This window comes from Homarus americanus, unplaced genomic scaffold (genome assembly GCF_018991925.1).
Source record: "Homarus americanus isolate GMGI-L3 unplaced genomic scaffold, GMGI_Hamer_2.0 scaffold57980, whole genome shotgun sequence".
In the NCBI taxonomy this organism is placed as follows: Eukaryota; Metazoa; Arthropoda; class Malacostraca; order Decapoda; family Nephropidae; genus Homarus; species Homarus americanus.
In genome coordinates this window covers 14,182,824-14,205,804 of record NW_024716703.1, presented here as the reverse complement: position 1 = coordinate 14,205,804, position 22,981 = coordinate 14,182,824, and the positions used below count along the sequence as shown (strand labels likewise).

General features: G+C 37.3%; 1 protein-coding gene across 1 annotated transcript in view; it reads right to left on the bottom strand.

Moving 5' to 3' along the window:
• Positions 1 to 1,196: 1,196 nt before the first annotated feature.
• LOC121858389 (aconitate hydratase, mitochondrial-like) overlaps positions 1,197 to 22,981 on the bottom strand; it is a 69,145-nt gene continuing 47,360 nt past the window's right edge. Inside the window, 4 exon segments of the mRNA XM_042354833.1 lie at positions 1,197 to 3,414; positions 7,844 to 8,055; positions 14,828 to 15,062; positions 22,824 to 22,949. Coding sequence (XP_042210767.1) covers positions 3,274 to 3,414; positions 7,844 to 8,055; positions 14,828 to 15,062; positions 22,824 to 22,949 — 714 coding nt within the window. The 3' untranslated portion in view covers positions 1,197 to 3,273.

The window sequence follows — 22,981 nt, the reverse complement described above, 5'->3', positions numbered from 1 at the left end:
GGAAAACCCGAGAAGTAGCCGGTGAATAGTTTAGTGCTTTAAGATACGCGGTAACATCTGGTTGGTTGCTAGAAGGCACATTGGAATGTGATAGCAGGTGGTGAGCTTTACTCAGTTAGTTTGTGGGGAGGCGTCCACTACAATACGATAAGTGTAAATATCTATCAAAGTCTTCCCAGGTCCAGGATACCATAGCAAAAACAGTCATCGACCTCAGGGTGACCCATCACAATTATCTTCAAGGACAACTATCTATGTTCACCTGTATAGTATATATGAGGTGCCTCAAAGAGAACCCAGGTTCTCAACTGGCACAGCTATGTTAATATTGTTATTAATATCCACTCTGTATCTGTATTCTTCTGGTTAAATAAACCGTTTCAATTCAATTCAACATCACAACTAACTGCAAGGACAACTTTCTATGTTCATCATGACATTAAAGCTGGCAGTGGTATATGCTTAATAATAGAACAGCCTCTATGGGTACTGCTACCCTAGCCCTATGTTCAGAGTCCTGTATTGTCAAGTGGAAGCACTCACCTGGTACCCTTTCTACAGGCAGTGCGCTAACCCAGAAAATGCAGGAGACCAAGGAAAAGCCTCAGTTCTAGTGTCCCACTGACCAACAGGAGAATTTGAAGAAAGTTTTACAGCTGGATATTCTTCCTACCACCAGCTCACTTTTCCATGGGTAGGAAATGGACATTATATGTAGGATTTCCAAACAATCACATAGTATTGTCAGAATGGAGACCAGTACCAAAAATTACTGGCAAAAAGCTTTTATATATAGCTTCACCCCATGACAGTTGTGGCGTCATCAATATTGACTTTTCATAATTCTCTGTGTATGGTACCAGACAGGTTGACTTGGATATGTGAGGTGGTGTCAGTAATGTCTCACCGGGTTAAGCTCTGACAACTATCATAACCTAACATTAAAGAGACCAACACAAGTGGCCCCCCTTGCTCTCCCTCACACTCCTGAACCTCATCTACATGATACATCCTCCGACTCCACCATCACCTCACCACACCCTTCCTTCCCAACCTTTACTAGTCAACTCAACACCTAACTTTTTATTATTTAGTGGTGGTGGAGATGGGAGGAATGTGGGCTCCCAGAAAACATCCAACCCCTGGATGTGATGCTGTAGATCGTAGTCATTATGAAAATAAGAAAACTCTGGAAATAAAAAATGCCAATATATATATACAGTATATATATATTAATTTAAACTTTATTGACAATTATATACAGTCCTCCATCTAATTTCAATTGATACATTATATCGTTTGAGCATGAATTTTGGAAACATAACTAAGATACTTTACAAGTCTTAGGCTCAGGTACCATACACAAATACCAATCCAAGACTTGCAAATGAATCATAGTTATTAATGCCACCTGTGGGAGTAGTGATCACCAATGAAAAAATCATTGGCATATCACTTTTGTAAACTCTTTACTGGCATGTGCTTGTACAGTACCTCAAAATTAAGTTAAAGGTTAATTTACAGTTATAATAAAAAATCTATTTCATCCTAACCAACAATACCACATGTACAACACTAATGACACTGTACCAACCTAAAAATTCAGATCCCCCAGCACGCAAGGTCATTATTGGAAGCATTAAGAGTGCTTCTACTGCATCAACAATCTCTGTACAATACAATACTTCAAGAAATTTCAAGTGTGTGTGTATGAAACAAACTTAAGTAGTCAGAACCTATCAATCAAAACTGAACATACAAGTATAAGGATTATGCTATTACTCATTATATATATATATATATATATATATATATATATATATATATATATATATATATATATATATATATAAAACAAAGTGTGTAACAAGCCATTTCACGTGATGACTTGGTCATTTCATAAAACGCCCAAAATCTTCAGCCATTGCATGAAATGGCAAAAATTCTAGCTTTGTCATTTCATGATATGGCTAAAATGACTTGCGTGTGTATCAAAACAAGTTATTATTTGAAGTGGTCGTTAGCACTTCACCAGGTTAAAGTTGGGTGTGACAGTCACATACTGCTTTGTTTACCAAACACCAGTGGGTAGGTATAAAAGGAGGGTGATATTAGTCCTTGATCAGTTGTCTACTGGCTTTGCTACAGTCCAGAATGGCTTAGGGTAATTTTGAAGCCGAGTTTAGACAAGCACTTTTCAAAAAATATCAGTAGTGTCAAAAGAAATTAATTCCCAAAGAGCACCAGCCCACACCCATGACCAGCCTCTACCACTCAGTCCTTCATCACTTGCAAGATGCCAATATGACATAGCAGAGTAATGGAAGAGAGCCATACAAGCAATGCTCTCACATGCTGAGCACATGGTAAGGCACAGCTGCATAGACCTGAAGGCAGGGGAAATGGGAGATAATAATGCTGTTCCCATTTCCATGGTCGATAGGGTAAATGGGAGGCGCATGCAACATCATTGATCCCGATGAAAATTACCTCTACACTATAGCCGTTAAAAGTGGGATACTGAAGACCAAGTATGCATGTAATCAGAAACTTCTTACTCAGTGTGATGCCTAGCAAGATGAGCAGGTCTCCCTTTGGTAGGCTTTAAAGTCTACAGCCACTAGTGGTCAGGGTTTTGAAAGACGTAACTGTGGTACTGGCAAGAAAAAGTGTGGTACAAATAGATGCAAGTGTTGCAAGGCTAAACAAAATTGTAATAGCCATTGTCATAGTCTCACATGTGCAAAAAAATGAGTGTAAAGTGGTCCTTCTAACTTTATGTGATTATTGTAGATTTTTAATTTGAAGTTGAGCTTTCTTAACTTAGAGTTGTTGAGCAACGTTATCTGCAGATCCATTTAAATAAAAGTTTCCAAGTTAAATTTCAGCCATTTCACGCAATGGCTGGTTACACACTTTGACTGCTATAAACTACTGTTACAGCATTCATTTAAATTGTATCTCAGCCCCCCCCCCCAAAGCAATATCACCTGAAATTAATGTGCAAATTATGACAAATTAATCTCCCACCAACCTTGTCTACTGCATAATGTGAAATTCATTCATGTCTACATGTATATTTCTTCTCTTTAATGTTACATAGCACTTCATGTTATAGTATTCACATCAAAACCTCTACGTTTCATTTATAGAATGAATAAGACAACCTATGGACACTACATACCAGCATTATCACCAAATATGACTGGCCAGGTTGTGTGGCCTTCACAGAATGAGGTGGGTTATGTACACCACTTTTGTTTTATCATTATTTTACTTGCCAGCTGCTACTTCTTTCATGCGATTTAGAGCTGAACCTGCCTTAAACCAGGTAATTTGCTGTTCATTACACGAGTGGTTCAGCTTGATGGTTTCTGTGGAACCATCGGGATGTGTGATGCGACACTCAATCGGCTGAAAAGAGAAATCAATGCCAATAAATTTTATAACTAATACTGTCCAGAAGATTCGTTTCCTTCAAACATAACATGGTTATATCATCAATATCTCAGGCCTTGTATGTGTGTACAGTATTTACAAGGTATTCACTACTATTCTTGATTTGTTCTTTATTTGTGAAAGAGGGCCCTGTAAGCATGTGGCCCATTTGGGTATAATAATAATGGATGCCCCTCGCGTAACGAGGATGGCCGGCCCTAGGGCCACCTAGGCGTGAATTTGTTTAAGGTGTAGAAGCTGTCGCCAACATAACAACCACACCCTAAGTTAACGAGTTGCATGACCCAGTGTCAATGAATAGTCAAAAAAGACTGGACAACTCGCCAACTGCACTGGCTAACCATTATCCTGCAATACAATCTGCAAATCAATTAACATCCAGGTTCCCAATTATTGCTGGATAGAAAGAGGCAAATGGCATAAAGAAACTTGCCCATAGTTTCGCCCTGCCCGGGGATCGAACACGGGTCCGTTCGCTTGCGAGGCGAGCATGCTGACCATTACACCACACGTATACATTTGACTACAAAGCCTCCAGTAAATAAAAAAGAAATATGGCAAGCACTACACTCTTACCACCTTCACTTCCTTAACTGTAAAGCAGGGTACCCATTCAAAGCTGGTTGGATTGGGGTGTATCAGACACTCGCAATTATTCATACATTAACGTTGACTTATATATTACTCCCTAGGTCTCCCATTCTTTACGGATTCCTTTAACTCTGCATCCACTTGTTTAGAATTTCAATAAACCACCAGTACTCAATGAATCAGTCTACAAAAACCAGCTCTTCTGTTTTCCCTGAACACTACAGAGTATATGTGCATACAGTGGTCGCGATAATTCGCAACGCAAAATACAAATTCACGTTCTTAATCCACAGGTACTGTACCTCTATTACTACCTCTTTCAAATTTTGCAGTCAAATATCCATAATTTGTGTTTATTTACAAGAAAAATCATAAAATGGCCAAAATAAAACCTCAGTGCTCTAATGTGAAGAGAAATAAAGAAAATATATTATAAATATCATTTGTGAAATCTGTGTGGGAGAAGGACAAAGTACATGTACAATGCAGACACAGAGCTATATTTATTTATGCAAATACCACTGTACACAAACAATGTATTGGAAAGAAATAAATTACACTACTGTATACACTATACTGTACTGTACTCACCAGCAGATGCTGTCATCTTGAGCTTGTGATGCAGGCAGGCCAAATGGTAATATAATGATATAGAATGGCTTGCCTTTGTCCTGTACTACAGTATCTCCTGTGGTAACTTGGTGCCATGCTTTTTTTATGCAGCTTTCTGCATTGTACACATGCTGTACAAAGTACACACACCCTTTACAGTCTACACTAGGCAAACACTATCGACTCTGCTATGCACAGTAAAATACTGTATATAAGGTACCCTCACACTTAATGAATGTATAGTACAGTATACATACTGTAACTATTTACTTTTTACATCTTGAAACTGCATTAACTGTATTCTTGGCAGACTGTATCCTGGTACAGTACTGCATAAATCAAATCATATATGAAAAAAAAACAGCAAAGATCAAGTGAACAAGCTTGTACAAAGGCAGCAGACTATGGAAGAAGCACTGAGATACATCAGCCATTCACAGGCATCCCATGCAGTCACATGACAATACTGTAGTAGCCAATCACAGCGCACGAGCAGACGGCCTAAGTTCCCAATGTCAGTCTCCTCTCCCTCCATGAAGGAGGGATTGCACATATACTGTATACTGTACATACAGTACACCCTCTACACACTAGCATACACTGTGCACTCTTATGTACAATACTGAACATATTAGGGCTAATATAGTGGTACTCATATAAATCATCATGTGTCAGGGAAAGACTTCTGGTTGAATCAAGTCTAATTAGATAGATAAATTCTATAAACTTTAGTGATGGTCAGTACCAAACTGATATTTTACAGAAATTATTTGTCAGTGGCTTAAGGTTATATGTGCTTTGGAAAGTATTTGGGATGGTAGTGGGGTAGGGTGTTAAGCTAGGATTCCATTCATGCGGTAGCAGCAGTAGAGTCAGCGGCAAAAATCAACCATATTGAAATGTACACGGTCGTTTCCATTGGCATGGGTGCATTTGCGGAACATGTCAATCGCTCCCTGTAGTGATTGAAAATGCAACTGCATGGAAATGAACAAGGGAATCCCACAGTGTGACGACACTATCCCTGTGTTCGCTCTCCTCACCCAGCAAAATGCCTCGAGGAAAAAAACAGTTTTCTGCTGAGGAGACTGAGAAGTTGATTGAACTTTGGGTCAACAGGAGTGTCTTTATGATGTAACTTTGCCTACCTACAAGGATGTACAACTGGCCCACAATACATGAAAGAGCATCGCTGATATCATATGAAGGGAGGATTTGGATGGTATTAACACCCATTCAAGTAGCCTACACACCATGCATGTTTATTGTTACCGGTACTCCAGCCAGTACTTTACAGACTTAACAAAGCCTGCATCCTTGTACGAGATACAAATTAAGATATGACCAGGAATGATAAGTCATATTTAGTACAGTATAGCCTATTGTGGGCAATGTGGGGTGTGTTCCTTCCCACACATGGATTTTCAGATCTCCCCCCTTCATAAGGTTCTCTGCACACACAATAGACAATTTAGTCAGTGTGATAATATGAGTGTAAAGGCAGCTGTGAAATTAAGAGATGACAGAGAGGAATAACAGGTCACTCAGTATAGCCTGATAAGTGACAGAAGTAGTATTAATAGATTTTTGGACATCCCCCCTTCATAAAGTTCTCTAATACATCAGGCAATGTATATAGTAGTCAGTGTGATAATAAAAGTAGTGAACGAGCGAACAAGCTTGTACAGCAGCAGTGGACAATCAACTAAGTGTCATGATGCTAGAGTTTGAGGTGGTAAGCTGTGAAATACATTAGCCAATCATAGGCATCCCATTCAGTCTTATGACAGTAGTGGCCAATCGTAGCTCATGAGCACCCTCAGCTTACTCACCCATGCCACCCCACAGAAAGCATGATGCAATTTTCGGAATTTCATTTCCAAGCCCGGAAAAGTTTTTTTCTTGGAAGTTTCCAGAAATGCGACTATTTTATCCTTGACCCCCAACATTGAAGAGTTCTGGGGATCAAAGGTTTTGGCTAACGTAGAGATTACAGTACTGTATTACGAGTTTGTAGTGAAAATAATTCTTAAAATATATCAATGGTTTTTACAATAATATGTGCTTAAGGGAAATCATATCGTTTAACCTACACTGTGTTGTTTGGCATTGTTCTGTAATAACTGTTATTGAGGTTTGTGTATTTATTCCCTAATATCTGTGTTTCATTACTGTCTTTATGTGAGACTGACAAAGAAAACCATTTAAAACTGAACCACCATAATTAAGGTAGAGTAAATTGAATTTATAAATACTGAACTGTAAAATAATCATTATCATATAAGATGTGTATTTGATGGCTGGAAATGGAAGAATGGAATCTTCCACATAAAGGACAGAGCTTGCATGAATTAGTCCAGTATTGGGAGAGATTTACTGTATACAGATGTGGTGAAGGTGCCACACATGCACTTAAATGTTGAGCATTTAAGAGTAGACTAAAGGTCAAGAACAAAAACACATTATACAATTTATAAACTTATTAAGTCAACTGCATTTTATAAATAACCAGTTCATATCTACAACCCATGGTGATTCAGAACACTGCATACAGTATAGAAGATGTATAGTGCATTTTTTCTCAGTTGAAGTTGTTCGCTGTCGTATTTCTCGCCTCTGCTGACGGCCGTGTAAATATTTCAATGTGATTCTGATATTGTAAAATGTTAGTTTTTGCATAATATAGTATTACAGAGACATAATTTGTCTTTGTAAGCCTTATTGTGGGTAAAAATAAGTACTGTATATATTAAATGCCTCCACCGAAAGTGTGAATTTGCTACCAGAGTTTAACAGTTAATTCATATATAAGATTTCTTATAAACTTCCTACGTGCTCATGTTTGAAATAATTAACGTATGTATCTTTATATAATTTAGCTAGACATTTTTCTCATTAGAAACGGTCATCCCAACGATTATGAATATACTCATTTAGAAATACATCATTACTTCAGGATGAAATCGGACAGATTTGAAACCACCAATCAGCTGTAATTCTTGAGGAGGGGGCGGGGCATCTTTTCTCAGCTGAGAAAAAACGCTCTAAGTTACCCCGGTATGTCACCCAACATACATTTTATGTAAAAATTACAAGTCACTGCACAATGGATAAAGATGCCATGTATCACAACTATACTGCCAGGATTCACAGGCAGATACTAAATATGTACCATACTAACCTTTCCTGGAGCAAATTCTGCTAATCCAAGGAGGGAAATTTTGTCATCAGATCCAATCTTGTCATAGTCAGCAGGATCAGCAAAAGTGAGAGGCAACATTCCCTGTTTCTTGAGGTTGGTTTCATGGATACGGGCAAAGGACTTCACAATAATTGCACGCCCACCTAGATGACGAGGCTCAAGAGCAGCATGTTCTCGTGAACTTCCTTCACCTGAAAATCATCACTATCAATGTTTTTTGACCATTTCTTACCCCCCATAAACCTAGGGTGCTTGCCCAGAAAATGAAGCAAAGACCAGGAGATAGGCCCAGTTCTAGTGACCCTGCTGCCATCAGGCATGTTGAAGCAAGTTTGATCAAGTGGCCCTGGTTAAAAAAGAAAAACACATCAGTTTTTCTTTTCTCTTGGAATATGATACTTACATATCTGTATTAATCACTTGGTGGTTTACTACACCTGTATACATCTTCATAATTTATAGTTATGAAAATTAAGGTACAAGTGGGTTATGTCTCTGTAAGACTCCCCAGACACTGTGGTGCAATAACTGATGCCCAGACAACTACCATTTGTCTAACACCTGACTAAGGATGAAGGTTAACTATGAGTCTATGACATTAAATTTCATGTTTATTCCCACCATTAAAATTCTTAGGTTTGGGTAGGGGCTCTCCCAGAACACGCTCGGGGTCTGACCAGTTACTTACCTCACAGCACTTGACTGCACCACAAAAGATAATTGTATGTAATGAGTAATAGTAAGCTTGCTATTTGAGATAAAAAGGTGGGATTTACTGCATTAGCACTGTAAATATAATATCTGCAAACAGTTTTATATGAGTAATCAGGATATAATACTTATTTCTATGTGTAAGCACAAGTAGAACAAAAAATTTTAATGCTCAATGAAAATGATTATTCATCACTTTATACCTTCATTATTTCATGTGATTGCAATATAAACCTTATTCCATTATAAGCACACACATTTTGGAAACAAATATTTATAGAAGAAAAGTTGTGAAAAATAATATTTCACTTGGGAGAGGCATCAGGAGGAACCACACCATTACCATGTGGTGCAATCTCCTTGCACTTTTTACGTTTTCCCACCCCTCCACCCTCACCAGCAACATGAGGCACGGTTCAAAACTCCCAAAAAACTTATGAATCAATGAAATCACTGTGATGCACAAGAAATCAGCACAAGCCGCAAGAAAATGTAGATCAGCGTCATATCCTGGGTACTTTAAAAATACCCAGGATATATATATATATATATATATATATATATATATATATATATATATATATATATATATATATATATATATATATATATATATATATATATATATATATATATATATATATATATATATATATATATATATATATATATATATATATATATATATATATATATATATATATATATATATATATATATATATATATATATATATATATATATATATATATATATATATATATATATATATATATATATATATATATATATATATATATATAATATATATATATATATATATATATATATATATATATATATATATATATATATATATATATATATATATATATATGCTGATAACCACACACAGCTAGACCCCTACTTACGACTGCTTCGACTTACGACCGTCGGGACTTACGACCGCCGCAGTTGTGACCATTTATTTTTCTCTCTCTCTCTCCAAATGACACACGCATTTTCTATACCGAAACGTTTCCAGTTAATGTAGTCTCCATGTATAATTAGAAAATTATTGGGGCCCCATGTGCATTCAGCTGACTACATTAAAGGCAAGTGCTCAGTCACACTATCCATTCCTCATTATTTATTACTTTCACTGTACAGTACTGTATTTCATTGTAGATTTTTTATATCTATGTCGGACTTACGACCATTCGGACTTACGACCTGGATTTGGGTCCCTAACCCCGTCGTTGGCGATACTGAGCGTTCAAGGTCATCGGAGGGAAGAGAGCGCTCCCTGCACATAGCGAGAGTTTGTGGAACTTGGCCTATATGATATTAAATGTAATTTGCCGAATTAATAATGATGCGATTCATGAAGTTAAGGGACTATTATTGAATTTGAAATTATTTTAGATCGTTTATCAGTCTGAATAATGTTACGGGTGTCCCAAGGAATTATTAGTTAGGCGGAAAATAACGTAGGCCTAAGTCACGACGCTGGCTGGCCCTCAGTCACGGGGAGCATTCAGACAAAACAAGACGTCCCTGCGCGTCCGTCACAGAAATAGTCACGTGGCCTAGTCACCTGTGCTGCGCTATTGCAGTATAACAAGTAAGTCTCATTCGATCTCAGACAGGGTTAGATAGGGCAGTGGTAAAGTAAACTAGAGCTAACAGTGAGTTCATTTCAGGGTTTCCGCCAGAACCCACTTGACCGGAGTTGACCGGAGTTTGACTGCGAGAGATTGACTGCCGTTTGAGACTGCCGTTGATGATTGAGGGTGGCGATTGTCGCCATTGGACTGATCAGTGTAGGCCTGTCACTGTTTAGCGGGGTATCAAAGGATCTCTTGAGGGAATCTAGCCGTCTGGGTGCCCAGCTGACGACGGGACGATCGTTGGGTCAGCAGCTCTCCTCTACCTCGGCTCACAACACCACATGTCTCGAGCAGCTTAGTGAAACCCTCTTGCTAACGGGAAGCTAAAGCTTCTCTCAACTGTACAAGGTCTGATTGGCTCACTCTCTTCCGCTTTATGGACGCACTGGGAGTACACTGAGGCTAGCTGAGTAAATTAATGGTCACACACTGATATCATGAGTCTAGGAAATACCTAGAGGAACATTTTATCTCCCTTATTACGGGTGTATGTTGAGTTGGGTGGAGCATGGTTCACGAGTATTGGTGGACCCAGTAACAAACCAATAATAGTGACAATATATTTGGGTGTAGTTGATACCATTTCTCAGTTACTGATATTATCTTGACGTGTGTAGTTTAATATTTCTTAAATAATTTTGATAGTATTGTTTTTTGAATGTTTGTGTCATTAAGTGGAACCAGAGTGATACTGTGATTTGATTCTTTTAATGCATCTAAATTTTCTTCATAATTCTATATCATGTATAACTTTTATTCCCCAGAGTAGTGTTTTAAGTTCAAGTTAAGAGGTGCGCATATTGGTGTACCATTATTTGATTGTGTTTGTAGTGTTGGAGGGAATATAAGTGTCTAAATTTTACAGTGTGTCTCATTCATCCCAGTCACAGACGCTATCCTTCCACGGGTCACGGACAATTCATTTTGTTTAGTAGATTTAAGTGTTCTTGTGCTGGTTCGGGATTTTTCTCAAAGGGGCGCTTCCACTGCCATTACCATCTTATAATCTTTAATAAACCCCAAGTCCAGTATATATATTTATATATATATATATGTATATATATATATATATATATATATATATATATATATATATATATATATATATATATATATATATATATATATATATATATATATATATATATATATATATATATATATATATATATATATTTTTTTTTTTTTATATATATATATATATATTATATATATATATATATATATATATATATATATATATATATATATATATATATATATATATATATATATATATATATATATATATATATATATATATATATATATTATATATATATATATATATATATATTATTTTTTTATATATATATATATATATATATATATATATATATATATATATATATATATATATATATATATATATATATATATATATATATAATATATATATATATATATATATATATATATATATATATATATATATATATATATATATATATATATATATATATATATATATATATATATATATAATATATATATATATAATATATATATATATAATATATATATATATGTATATATATAATATATATATATAATATATATATACAGCTAGACCCCAACTTACGACGGGGTTAGGGACCCAAATCCAGGTCATCCAATAAATTCAGAGTCACAAATACGCATGAACATCTTAAGCTCCTCTTGTTGTGTTGGTGTGGGGATTAGTGGATGTCATCATTATGACCTGACCTCATGTTTTTAGGTCACCCTGTATATTTAGCTTGTCTAAAAATTCCAATGGGTCACTGTTTTTAGGCCAAAGACAAAGAACATAATATTGTCCCTAGTATCACATTCAAAATTGAAAGAGAAATAAATGAATCCCTTCCATTTCTTGATATGCTTATCATGAGAAATGGCCAAAACTATAAATTTAAGGTATATAGAAAGCCCACACAGGTAGACAGTTTCATTCACTTTTTATCGAATCACCTTGAGTCTACCAAAATGTCAGTTTTTTCTGCTATGTTTTTAAGATGTCTGCGTATTTGTGACTCTGAATTTATTGACGATGAATTGAAACACATTCGTTCTATTGCACATAAACTTGGGTACCCTTCTGTGTTTGTTGGTCGTTGTTTTAAAAGGGCTAAAAAATCCTTTCATTCCTCTCAAACCAGACAAGTTCCTACACTTAAGAATATTTTGACTCTGCCCTATCGTGATGAATTTGTCCCTTTAGTTCGGTCCCTCAAGCTTCTAAATATTAATGTTGTTTTCAAGTATGACTCAACCATTACTAATATGTTAATAAGGAATAGCCCAAGTTTGAATGTAAATGGAAGTGTTTATTGTATTCCATGTAGCCAATGTAATTGTAATTATGTAGGTCAGACAGGAAAAACACTGCAGCTCAGAATCAAACAACATAAGTATAATATCAGAACTGCATCTGAAAACAGTGCCTTGTTCGTTCATGTTAGGAATAATAATCACCCCCATTGCTTAAAAAAGCTTAGAAGTATTCAAATCATCTTGTGCTTCAGAAAGACTTCTGGTTGAAGTTAGCTGATTTACAACAAAATCAATAAACCTTAGTGATGGTCAGTTCAAAACTGATAATATGTTACATAAATTTATTTGTCAGTGGCCCAAGGTTAAAAATGCTTTGAAAACCTTTGATCTAGATGTATGATAGTTATTTTGTGGGTCCTTTTTTCTGACCTGACCTGGTTAGTCACGTCACCACCCTTCTCTTAAGCTCCTCTACGTGTGTGTTGGTGTGTGGATTAGTGGATGTCATCATTATGACCTGACCTCCTGTTTTTAAGGTCACCCTGTATATTTAAGCCTCTCTCTGTCCATGTAATCCAGTTGCCTCTGAAGATGTCTTGAATAAAGACGAAAGCTAAGGTACTCCGTTGTTTCCATTTCTCTTTTCTCCCCGTGTGATCTTTATCAAGATTTATCTTATCCACAAGCCATTGTATATATATATATATATATATATATATATATATATATATATATATATATATATATATATATATATATATATATATATATATATATATATATATATATATATTTCTATATATATATTTATATATATATATATATATATCAAGCGCTTTCGTGTAATTCACATCTTCAAGGGTGAGTACAGACTGAGGGGAAATACTTGACAAGGCTAATATATACAGTAGAGGAGAGTAAGATCTAGTCCCTAGGGTACAGCAGGGGTCCAATGTTCTGGTCAGAAGGCAGTGACCCTTACTAATCTTCAGTGGTTATCAGCACATTTTCGGATCACGCGCACCTACAGTGATTTACTTGCATATACAGTGGTCCCTCGGTTAACGAATTACCTTCCATACGAATCTTCAATTCGGTTAATGAAAAAAAATTTGATTAACGAAATCCTTACGAACATCACGTTTTGTTGTGAGCATCAGCTGATCAGCTGATGGGCTTGTTTGCCAATTCAGTAATCTGTTCTATGTTTACATTCATTTCCAGTGGAGTAAATATCAAGAAAGTTGTGCTCTTTAATATTTTTAAATTTTTTATATTAAAATTATTAGTCATTTTAACATTTATTTAACATATTGATAATATATGCAATACAAGAACTAGTTTTTTGTGCGCCCATCAGAAGCATGTCGTCCACAAGGCGTCAGTTGAGCTGCTATTTTCTTGGTGTCTTGAATATTTTTGCATTTTTCATTGAAATTATTGGGTCATTCTGAACTTTAGTTAACATATTGATAATATATAGTGTAGTGCAGTGTTGATTTAAAGAAAATAATCTTGAATTACACCTACAGTAGTGAACTCCAAATTTTATTGGTGAAATGACTGCATCAAGCATAGGTCCCCTGAAAGGTGATTTCTCCTCCATCCCCACTTCCTTCTCTTCTCCCTTCTCCTCCACCCCCACTTCTAATTCCCATCTTCATCAACCAGGAACCTTCTACATACACAACTCCAAGTAAGTGTACTTTACTGCATTTTTTTTTACTTTGTATGTACTTTTCGGTGAGCTGGAACCAATTACCCACAACTCATCTAGGTAGCTAAACCGGCCCCTGCACCCACCTACTCTGCCCTCTTGTTGTTGTCTTTACATTGGTGTCCTCAAAACTTTTGTTGCATTTTGATTTATTGCCTTGTGTCTATTTTCATGATATCATTTATGTTCTTGGTGTGTAATGTTTAGCCAGTTTCTATGTTTATGTCTTTAATTGTCTCCATGTTGATTTTCCCCATGTATGGTGTATTAAATATTGTCTGTTGTTTGTGGTGTAGTGAAGGTAGTATTTGTTATGAATGTTATTTTTCTTTATTTTGCAGCACATGTGTGGTGTGTTCATCTTGCTTAAAACCACCGACAGTTGCATAAACTATAGGCCAGGTTGTCTGACAGCAAGTTTGGGTTTCTCTGACATTGCCACATAACCGGATGAGCCAGAAGAGCCTGGCAAAGGATATAAGGTCACAATTGTAATGTAGTGTACTTTTACAACTACTGTACATATTTACTCAAATTCCACAAATAAAGGAAGGTGAGAAAAACAGCCTACTAAAGGACTGTATGATGTCTTACCATAATTGTCGTCACCTATGACACACCACCTTATGCCACTGGCCTTATATGCTCTGGCAGTGGCAGGTACTGGGCCCCACTCTCCTGTTGCCTTATTCTGAACATTGTTCATATCATTATTCTCAGCATTGACAGCTGCCAGGAACATGTTGTTGGAGATGTTATCCAAATGGCCACGGAACTTAAGCCAGGGGCCAGCAGCAGAAATGTGGTCTGTTGTACACTTTCCCTTCACCTGATGGAAAAAATCAATATATAAATAAAAACATATTAAGAAATGGACATATAAACAAAGTTTAGTAAAAATAAAAATATTAATAATAATATATTACCCCTAGAACCTTCCGGAGTAGGAAACATAGAATAATAAATGTGCTTGTATTTATTCACATACTGTTGCTACCTGGATATTCATACCAACAATCGAGTGTGTGTACATGTCATTCCCATCCTTTTATCTCCTTTTGGGTCTTCCTCTCTCTCCTAAGATCACTATAAATTGTACAACTTTAACCAAACTTTCACTTTCCATTCTCTCAATGTGTCCACACTACCCTAACATAACCCTGACCTATTGTAACTTATTTCATTTTTCACAACTTTCTTCTGTACTTATATTCTGTATCCTGTTTCTCCCATACAGAAGACCCTTCCCATTCGCGGGTTTACGATTCGTAATTTCAACGATTCACGGTAAGCAGCTGTTGGTTCGGGTGGCCAGCATGCGAGCCTTCTTCCGCAGCGCAACGAGTCACACCACGCGCGTGCAGCGTCTCATCTCGCTCTGTTTGCCCTCGCCCAGTACCCGTGACCGAGCATCCCATGTTTCTTTGTGAAAATGGTCCCAAAAAGACTGCCTAGTGTCAGTGCTAGTGATGCTAGTGGAGTGAAACATAAAAGGCAAAAGGCAAAAGTCAGAAATTTTAATTATTATTAGACAAGATAAAAGAGGTTGTTTGGTGTGAACGGATCCAGAGTGCAGTACATAAGAAAGAATAAACAAGCAATTCGTGATTCTGTTCAAGCGAGTGCTCCTGCAAGTGCTAAAGTGGCGCAGGTTGTTCGTGACAAGAACATAGTGAAAACAGTAAAGCACTGAACATTTGGGTTGAGGACCAGCACCAGAAATTTTTTCCAATCGACAGCAACGTCATTTGTGAACAGGTGGTGAAGGGGATAGTGCAGTGACTGAACCAACTTTAAGTGCCAGTAAAGGTTGGTTCGAGAATTTTAAGAACAAATTCTCTCTCCATAATGTGAAGCTGACTGGGGAGGCTGCATCAGCTGACCACACAGCTGCAGGTGCATTTCCTGCCACACTAAAGAAAATAATAGAAGAGAAAGGCTATAGAACGGAGCAAGTGTTTAATGCCAATGAATCTGGTTTATATTGGAAAAAAATGCCTGGTAGAATATACATAAACAGGCAGGAGAGGTGTGCCTCTGGGTTCAAGGCAGCAAAGGACAGAGTGATGCTCATGTTCTGTGGCAGTGCAGCTGGCCACATGATCAAACCTGGGTTGCTTTGCCACTCCGCAAACCCTTCCATGGAATGCAGCCTAAAGATGGTTTGAGGAATCAACCAGGTATTGTTTCCCTACCAGGAAATGTTTAAAGACCTCAACGTCAAGAGGAAATAAATAATAATCACCATGTTTATCAAGAAAGAACCAGCTACTACTGCTGCCGCTCCACCTTCTCCTCCCTGCCACCTGATGCCTCCAAGTTGCACGCCACTCCACCAACCACCACTGATTCACCCTCTTCCAACAGTGATCCTGATGATCCACCTATGCTTCAGTATCCAGATGTCTCCTGATGTACAGTGCATCACTTTATCAGGCTCCAGACTTCCACATACGAATGTAAGTACAGTATTGTGACTTAAGTTTCTCATACACGGTATAGGTATACCTGTATATTAGTACAGTCGACCCTCGTTAATTCGGACTAATAGGGGGGAAGGGTGTCCGTTTTAGCCAATTGTCCGAATTAACCGATTTAGGGGTTAATATTGCATTATATTTCAAAATCATTGTCTTTGTCACGATTTTATCCCACTTTCCACTGTAATACGTACGTAATTTCAGCAAAAATATTACATTTCCGTGAATGTATTATATCAAGCACAGTATGAATAGAATATCATTGTAATATAACAGTATTTTAACCGAAAACTATTAAAAAAACGAATAACATCTCAAGAACATAGGAAGCTTAGGTAAAGTCTTTTGTTTTCGTCATGTATTTTATCCTATTTTACATTGAAATACATCACGTTTCAGGAAAACTACTATTTCTTTCCGAGAATATATTCATTCAGGCGCAGTTTAGGTAAAATATACGTGTGATGTAACAGTTTTTTAACTGAAAACAATTCGAAAAACACGTACCCTCTACCCCTGTTCAAGGAGAGGACTGGGAGAAGCTGTTTGGTGCTGCAGACGATGACAAGGGAAATGATTTGGATGGATTTTAATGAAAATATTCAGAAATATGGTATCGTAGTATTTATTCAAGTCAATTAGGATAGAATATTATTGTAATACAACAGTTTTTTAACTGAAAACCAATCGAAAAGCGATTACGGTAACATCTTTTGAACGAAAGAAAGCGAAAGTCACTGTTTTCGTCATTATTTTATCCCACTTTCCACTGTAATACGTACGTCATTTCAGCAAAAATATTACATTTCCGTGAATGTATTATATCAAGCACAGTATGAATAGAATACCATTGTAATATAACGGTATTTTCACCAAAAACTATGAAAAAAACGAGTAACTTCTCTTGAACATCGGAAGGTTAGGTAAAATCTTTTGTTTTCGTCATGTATTTTATCCTATTTTACATTAAAATACATCACGTTTCAGCAAAACTACTACAGTGGGGTATGCTATAACGAATGGATTCTACTACGAATATTCCTATAACGAACGGTTTTACCTATAAAATTGAGAATGCTATAACGAACGAAACTCCTACAACGATTTTTTTTTTTACTAATTTATTGTTTTTTTTTATTACAAGTAATAATGATATTCTTTATTTCAGGGGTTTAGATGCATATTTATGCATTTTTTTTTAATTTTTACAATTTTATATTATATTTTTCAGGTGTTAAGTGGTTGTATTTAGGGGCCTGGAACGGATTAATCCTATAGTGAACAAGGTTCTAGAACCAATTAGATTCGTTATAGCATACCCCACTGTATTTATTTCCGAGAATATATTCATTCAGGCGCAGTTTAGGTAAAATATACGTGTGATGTAACAGTTTTTAACTGAAAACGATTCGAAAAACACGTGTACCGTCTAGCTGATACTCAACAGCTGGTGGTGCGTCATGCTTCGTTGTAAACAATAGGAGGTTGAAGTAGATTACCTGGTATTATATTAAATGTGAAATATCGAAAAGGTTTTTATTTCCGGTATTTTTTGTAGATCAATGAGAACTGTGATACCGTATATGATATGATAAGTTAGCCTGTGCTAATAGGGTGTGTCATACGGAGGCGAATTTTTTTTTTTTGAGTTTGAAACATCGGCCCATGGTATTAATGATGTAGTTCTATGTGCAGAATCATGTGATATCTTCAGATTTGAAAAGTTTTCATTTTTTGCTAGGTAAATTTTAACTTGAAATCTTATGAAAATTCAGTATTCCCACCCTTTTACCAACACCACTAAATAGCTTATTTAAAGTAAAGTAAATGTATCAGGTTAATTTATTAGGATGAAAATGATCCAGAATAGTGAAACTAATGATCTTGACACATTTATTAAATTTAATATTCCTTTAGAAAACAAAATCATCAAATACAAAAACCGGTTTTACTATCATTTACCCGGTGTTAAGGCACACCATAGAGAACATGTCTTTTCTTGCTTCTGTTTCTACCATCACCTCCTGAAGGACCACCTGAGCTCGGATGTAGCCTTCCTCTCCTCCTCCTGGCTGTAATATTTGACTGCTGGCCCGCCTCACTTGCTGTACACAACGCCTATACTCTAAAAGTAGGGCCAGGCAGGGACATGCATGGGGCTGTCCAGGAAAGCTCTGACTTGAACATTGGTGAGGCTGCAGGTAAGAGGGGGCTCACTGCCAGCCTGGATGTTATCCAGATCTATGAGATCAGTGAGGGTCTTGGCACCTAGATTGACTTCAGGAGTCTTCCTGACCCTGAAGGAATCGTCACCAACTGATTCGTCATGCCCAGATCCTCTCATAAGTCCCATATCCAAGATCTTTTTGACAGCCACTCTTCTCTCCTCCTCAGCCTTACTGCAGAGCATTGTCTGCAGAACTGCCTTGGGATGAGCATACCAGGAAGATCTCCTCACAGTCTGCTCCACAATCTGAACAACCTTCCTTGGTTGACTCCTCAGGAGCTGAAGCTGGAAGAGAACATGCCTCGGACCTTCAGAGAACGATGACTTGACCTTGGTGTTGAACCAATTTGGCAAGTAGACACTCACGATGAATTGGACAATAAGTCTGGGTTGTGAAGCTGGTTCCCTTTCAGTTTATGATGAGCGACCCAAATTTTGCAGAACCTGAGAGCCGTTGTGAGCCACCTAGAATGTGAGACTGGACCTATCTGCAGGTAAGCAAGTCTATCAGGCATGACCCCAGTTTTGATGGCACTGCAAATCATGTAACCATAGTACTGGTCAGTACTCAGGTCGTCAATGACAGTATGTGCAAGCTCAACGAGTGGAGGGCCAACTGTGATTTTTTCAAAGTTCGGATTTATTTCTAACTCAGTGGCAGAGTCCAGCATCTTGCCAAGAGACCATTCATCTGTTGTTTGAAAGAGTCTTGCCATCCAGCTCTGGATCGATGTCTGGAGTGGCAACTCGCTGGTGTGAGGTCAAACAATCCAGACCAGCTTCCTCCCACCTTCCCGCCTATCCACTGTATGACCCCCCCTTGCCACCCTGTGTTCGTGTTGGTGCTGTCCCCTCCAATGGCCTGCAGGGTCTGGTCTACGCTCCTCTCTCTGAGCCAGTTCACAATGTTATCTGCCACTATCTCAGCTGGTTTCCTGATGTCATCTTTCTCTGGAGTGAAATGCCACAAATACTTCCCTCCTGGTTCCATGCAGCAGGAGTAGTGTTCCTCCTTCACCATGGCAGGGAACAACTTGTAAGAATCTCCAACTTTCATGAACACTTTAGTGTCATCCCTTCTCCCATCAAAGAACAAACAATTGATTCCATTTTCTCTTATCCCCTTATCAAACTCCCAGGTTACGACGCTTCTCCTGAGCTCTCCTTACTTTGTTATGATCTATCACCAGGTGAACATCATCAGGTGTTATCAAACCACTCAACGAGCAGCTATTAAGTATTCTGTAGCCTGAGACCAGTGTGGTGTCGCGATGCTGGCCAGAGCTACGCCGATATCTTTCCTATTTAGAATCTTATGCCCATGAAGGTTTGGGATCATTATTTTCTGGGGTTAGGACAGTCACCATTCTCCTGGTCAGCACCTCGGATCAGCCATGGAAGTCATTAAACTGAATCAGCTTGACTCCAATCATCGGCCTTTTTACTCCTCAATTCTGGCCTTCTCGTCTCTTTTCCTCGCAACTTTTCTCCTCTTCTGTCTCTGTGGCAGCCTCCTGTCTCTTGGACCCGAATATCTTGGCTAGGAAATCATGAGAGCCCCTATACTGCCAGTCTTCTCTGTGCTTTGACAAACGCCAGTTCATCCACAGAATTCAGTTCCATTTGCAAATATTAAGAAGATGTGGGCCTCGGATTTACAGTCACGATCACATCCAAACTCAGGACAGAGAACAATTGGGCACTTGCAAGTAATTATGTCAAATAACTGGTCCAGTTGCTTGGCAAAGCTGTCCTTAACTGCAAGTTTTCCTCTCCCAAGAGATATATCTCTTGCCTTTTCCCAACTGGCTAGCAGTCTCTCACTAATCTTCTTCTGACTTGTTATGACTGGAGGCTTGAACTGAGCGTTAGCCAGAGTGTACTGTGCCAAGACAGCTTTGGTCATATCACTGGCAATGTGTTTGTTTGTGTAAGTTCTTGGTTCTTTTCACTGATTTGCCTGATTAAAACACCGTATCTCAAAGCATCTCTCAATGTAGGCAACTCCTAATTTCAGGAGCTCTCTCCCAGACCCAAGATAGTGACTGAGATGGCTGGATTTTGGTTCCGCTCCTGACACAAGCAGCCATCGCAAATATTATCAACTTATAAATGCATCAGAATCTGAAACAGAAAAATATTGTTAGTTGGGTTGTTAAAGAATGAAGTCAGAAAGCAATGTTCACTATTTAATTGTAATGCAATTAATGCAGCTGCACAAGAGGTATTTTCGAGCAATTTAATACTAAAATTCATCTAGCAAAAGGTTGCAAAATATTGAAACTGAAATTATTTTCTGTTTATATACACTAAAATCTACCAAAAAAGTGATGGGCCATTAGTTTTAGCTGATCTTCCCTCCTATGACAATAATCTTCTACTGTGCTAAGAACTTCAACATAGACTACTGAAAACACGTTTTAAGGTAATTTAGCCTATTGTAAGTTGGTGAGCTTCATTTGCTGAAGGAACTGCACAACTTTTCATTACTAATTGGTACATATTTTATGTTTCCATTGTTTACTGGCAGTAAATGGTAAATATTTTTCATGTCTGAAGCTAAAAGTTGCATTCCCCCCCCCACACTAGTGGTGGAGATGTTACATTTAACCAAAAAGACGCTGGTGTTTTATCCCAGCAGTGGGTGGACCAGCATTTTAGCTTAAGGTCCGCATAGGTAATATTCCTAAAAAAAAAAAAAAAGTTCAGATTTTGTGCGAATTATCCGAAATCCGGATTAAAGGGGTTCGAATTAACGAGGGTCGACTGTGTAAGTGGCTATTTGCGGTTTTGCCAATTCGCGTCAGTTCTTGGAGCCTATCCCTCGAGAATGGCAAGGGTCTACTGTACAGTACAGTATATGGGTCCCCAGGATCTCATTTCTGTTTCTCATGATTTTCTTCTTTGTCTTACATCTAAGTCTATTGATCAAATCCATAATGTTAGCTTGAAGATTTTTTTGTATATCCCTGCCTGATCTCTCTCTCAAAGCAATACCTAGTAGCCTCGGGTTACTTCACATTTTTTTTATTTCGCACGAAGGGGCAGGCTGGAAACATTTCATTTCAACTGCAATGCCAATACAACTACCATTCACGTGCACCTCCCCAGATGTAGTTAACAGTGTCACTCAGCCAATGCTTATGCAAAGTCAAACACGATTGCTTTTACTTTCATATTTCCCTAGTTTACCATCTGCACCACTTATCAAGATATGCAAATGCTCAAAAGGTGCCTCTTCTTTCAGTTCAAGTGAGGAAAAGAAGAGGAAGTTAAAATTTTTGATGAACTTGAACGTAGAGTACGTGTGTCAGTTGTGGCATGACGAAACAAGGTATGTGCTATATAAAACTATTTGCAGCAACAGATTGAAGGCTGACAAGATTCAATCGGCCTATGTACAAAAACCCACATCCAAGACCATCCAGCATATAAGGATACTTTGAAGATTTGGATAGTGAACATGCGACGACAAAGCTGCACTGAATTGTCTGATGATTTAGGTAGATGTAACACTGGTTCAATCACCCTTTCCTCAGTACTATGAATCCTGCCACAATATTTCTTTTTTTTTTTAAGTAACTGAATACAAGAAGGTGGGGTTACCAATCAATCCCATGCCTGAAGACTAGAAAGGGAAGGATGCATCAAGTCCCAAACAATCTCTCTTGAAAATACAGACCCATACTGTAGGTATAGACAAACATGTAAGTACTTATTTACTGATAGCTTCTGTGAAAGAAAAAAGACAAACAATACATACCCAAGACATTACTTTCTTTAAAGATTCTATTCTTCTTCTATATTAAAGATAAAAAATTATAAGTTTTTACAAACATTGATAATGTGTTTAACTTTTAACCATATCACTTGTATTACTTACCTTGATGAGAATATTCAAATCTTTTAAGTCTTTACCATCCCACTTGTCAAAAGGTGAAAGGAGCTGCAATCGTTGTGATTCTGGACTCACATCAACATTAACATTTGAACCATCGTCTGGAGGTGCCTGTAAGATTTTTTCAATGTGACTCATGTTCA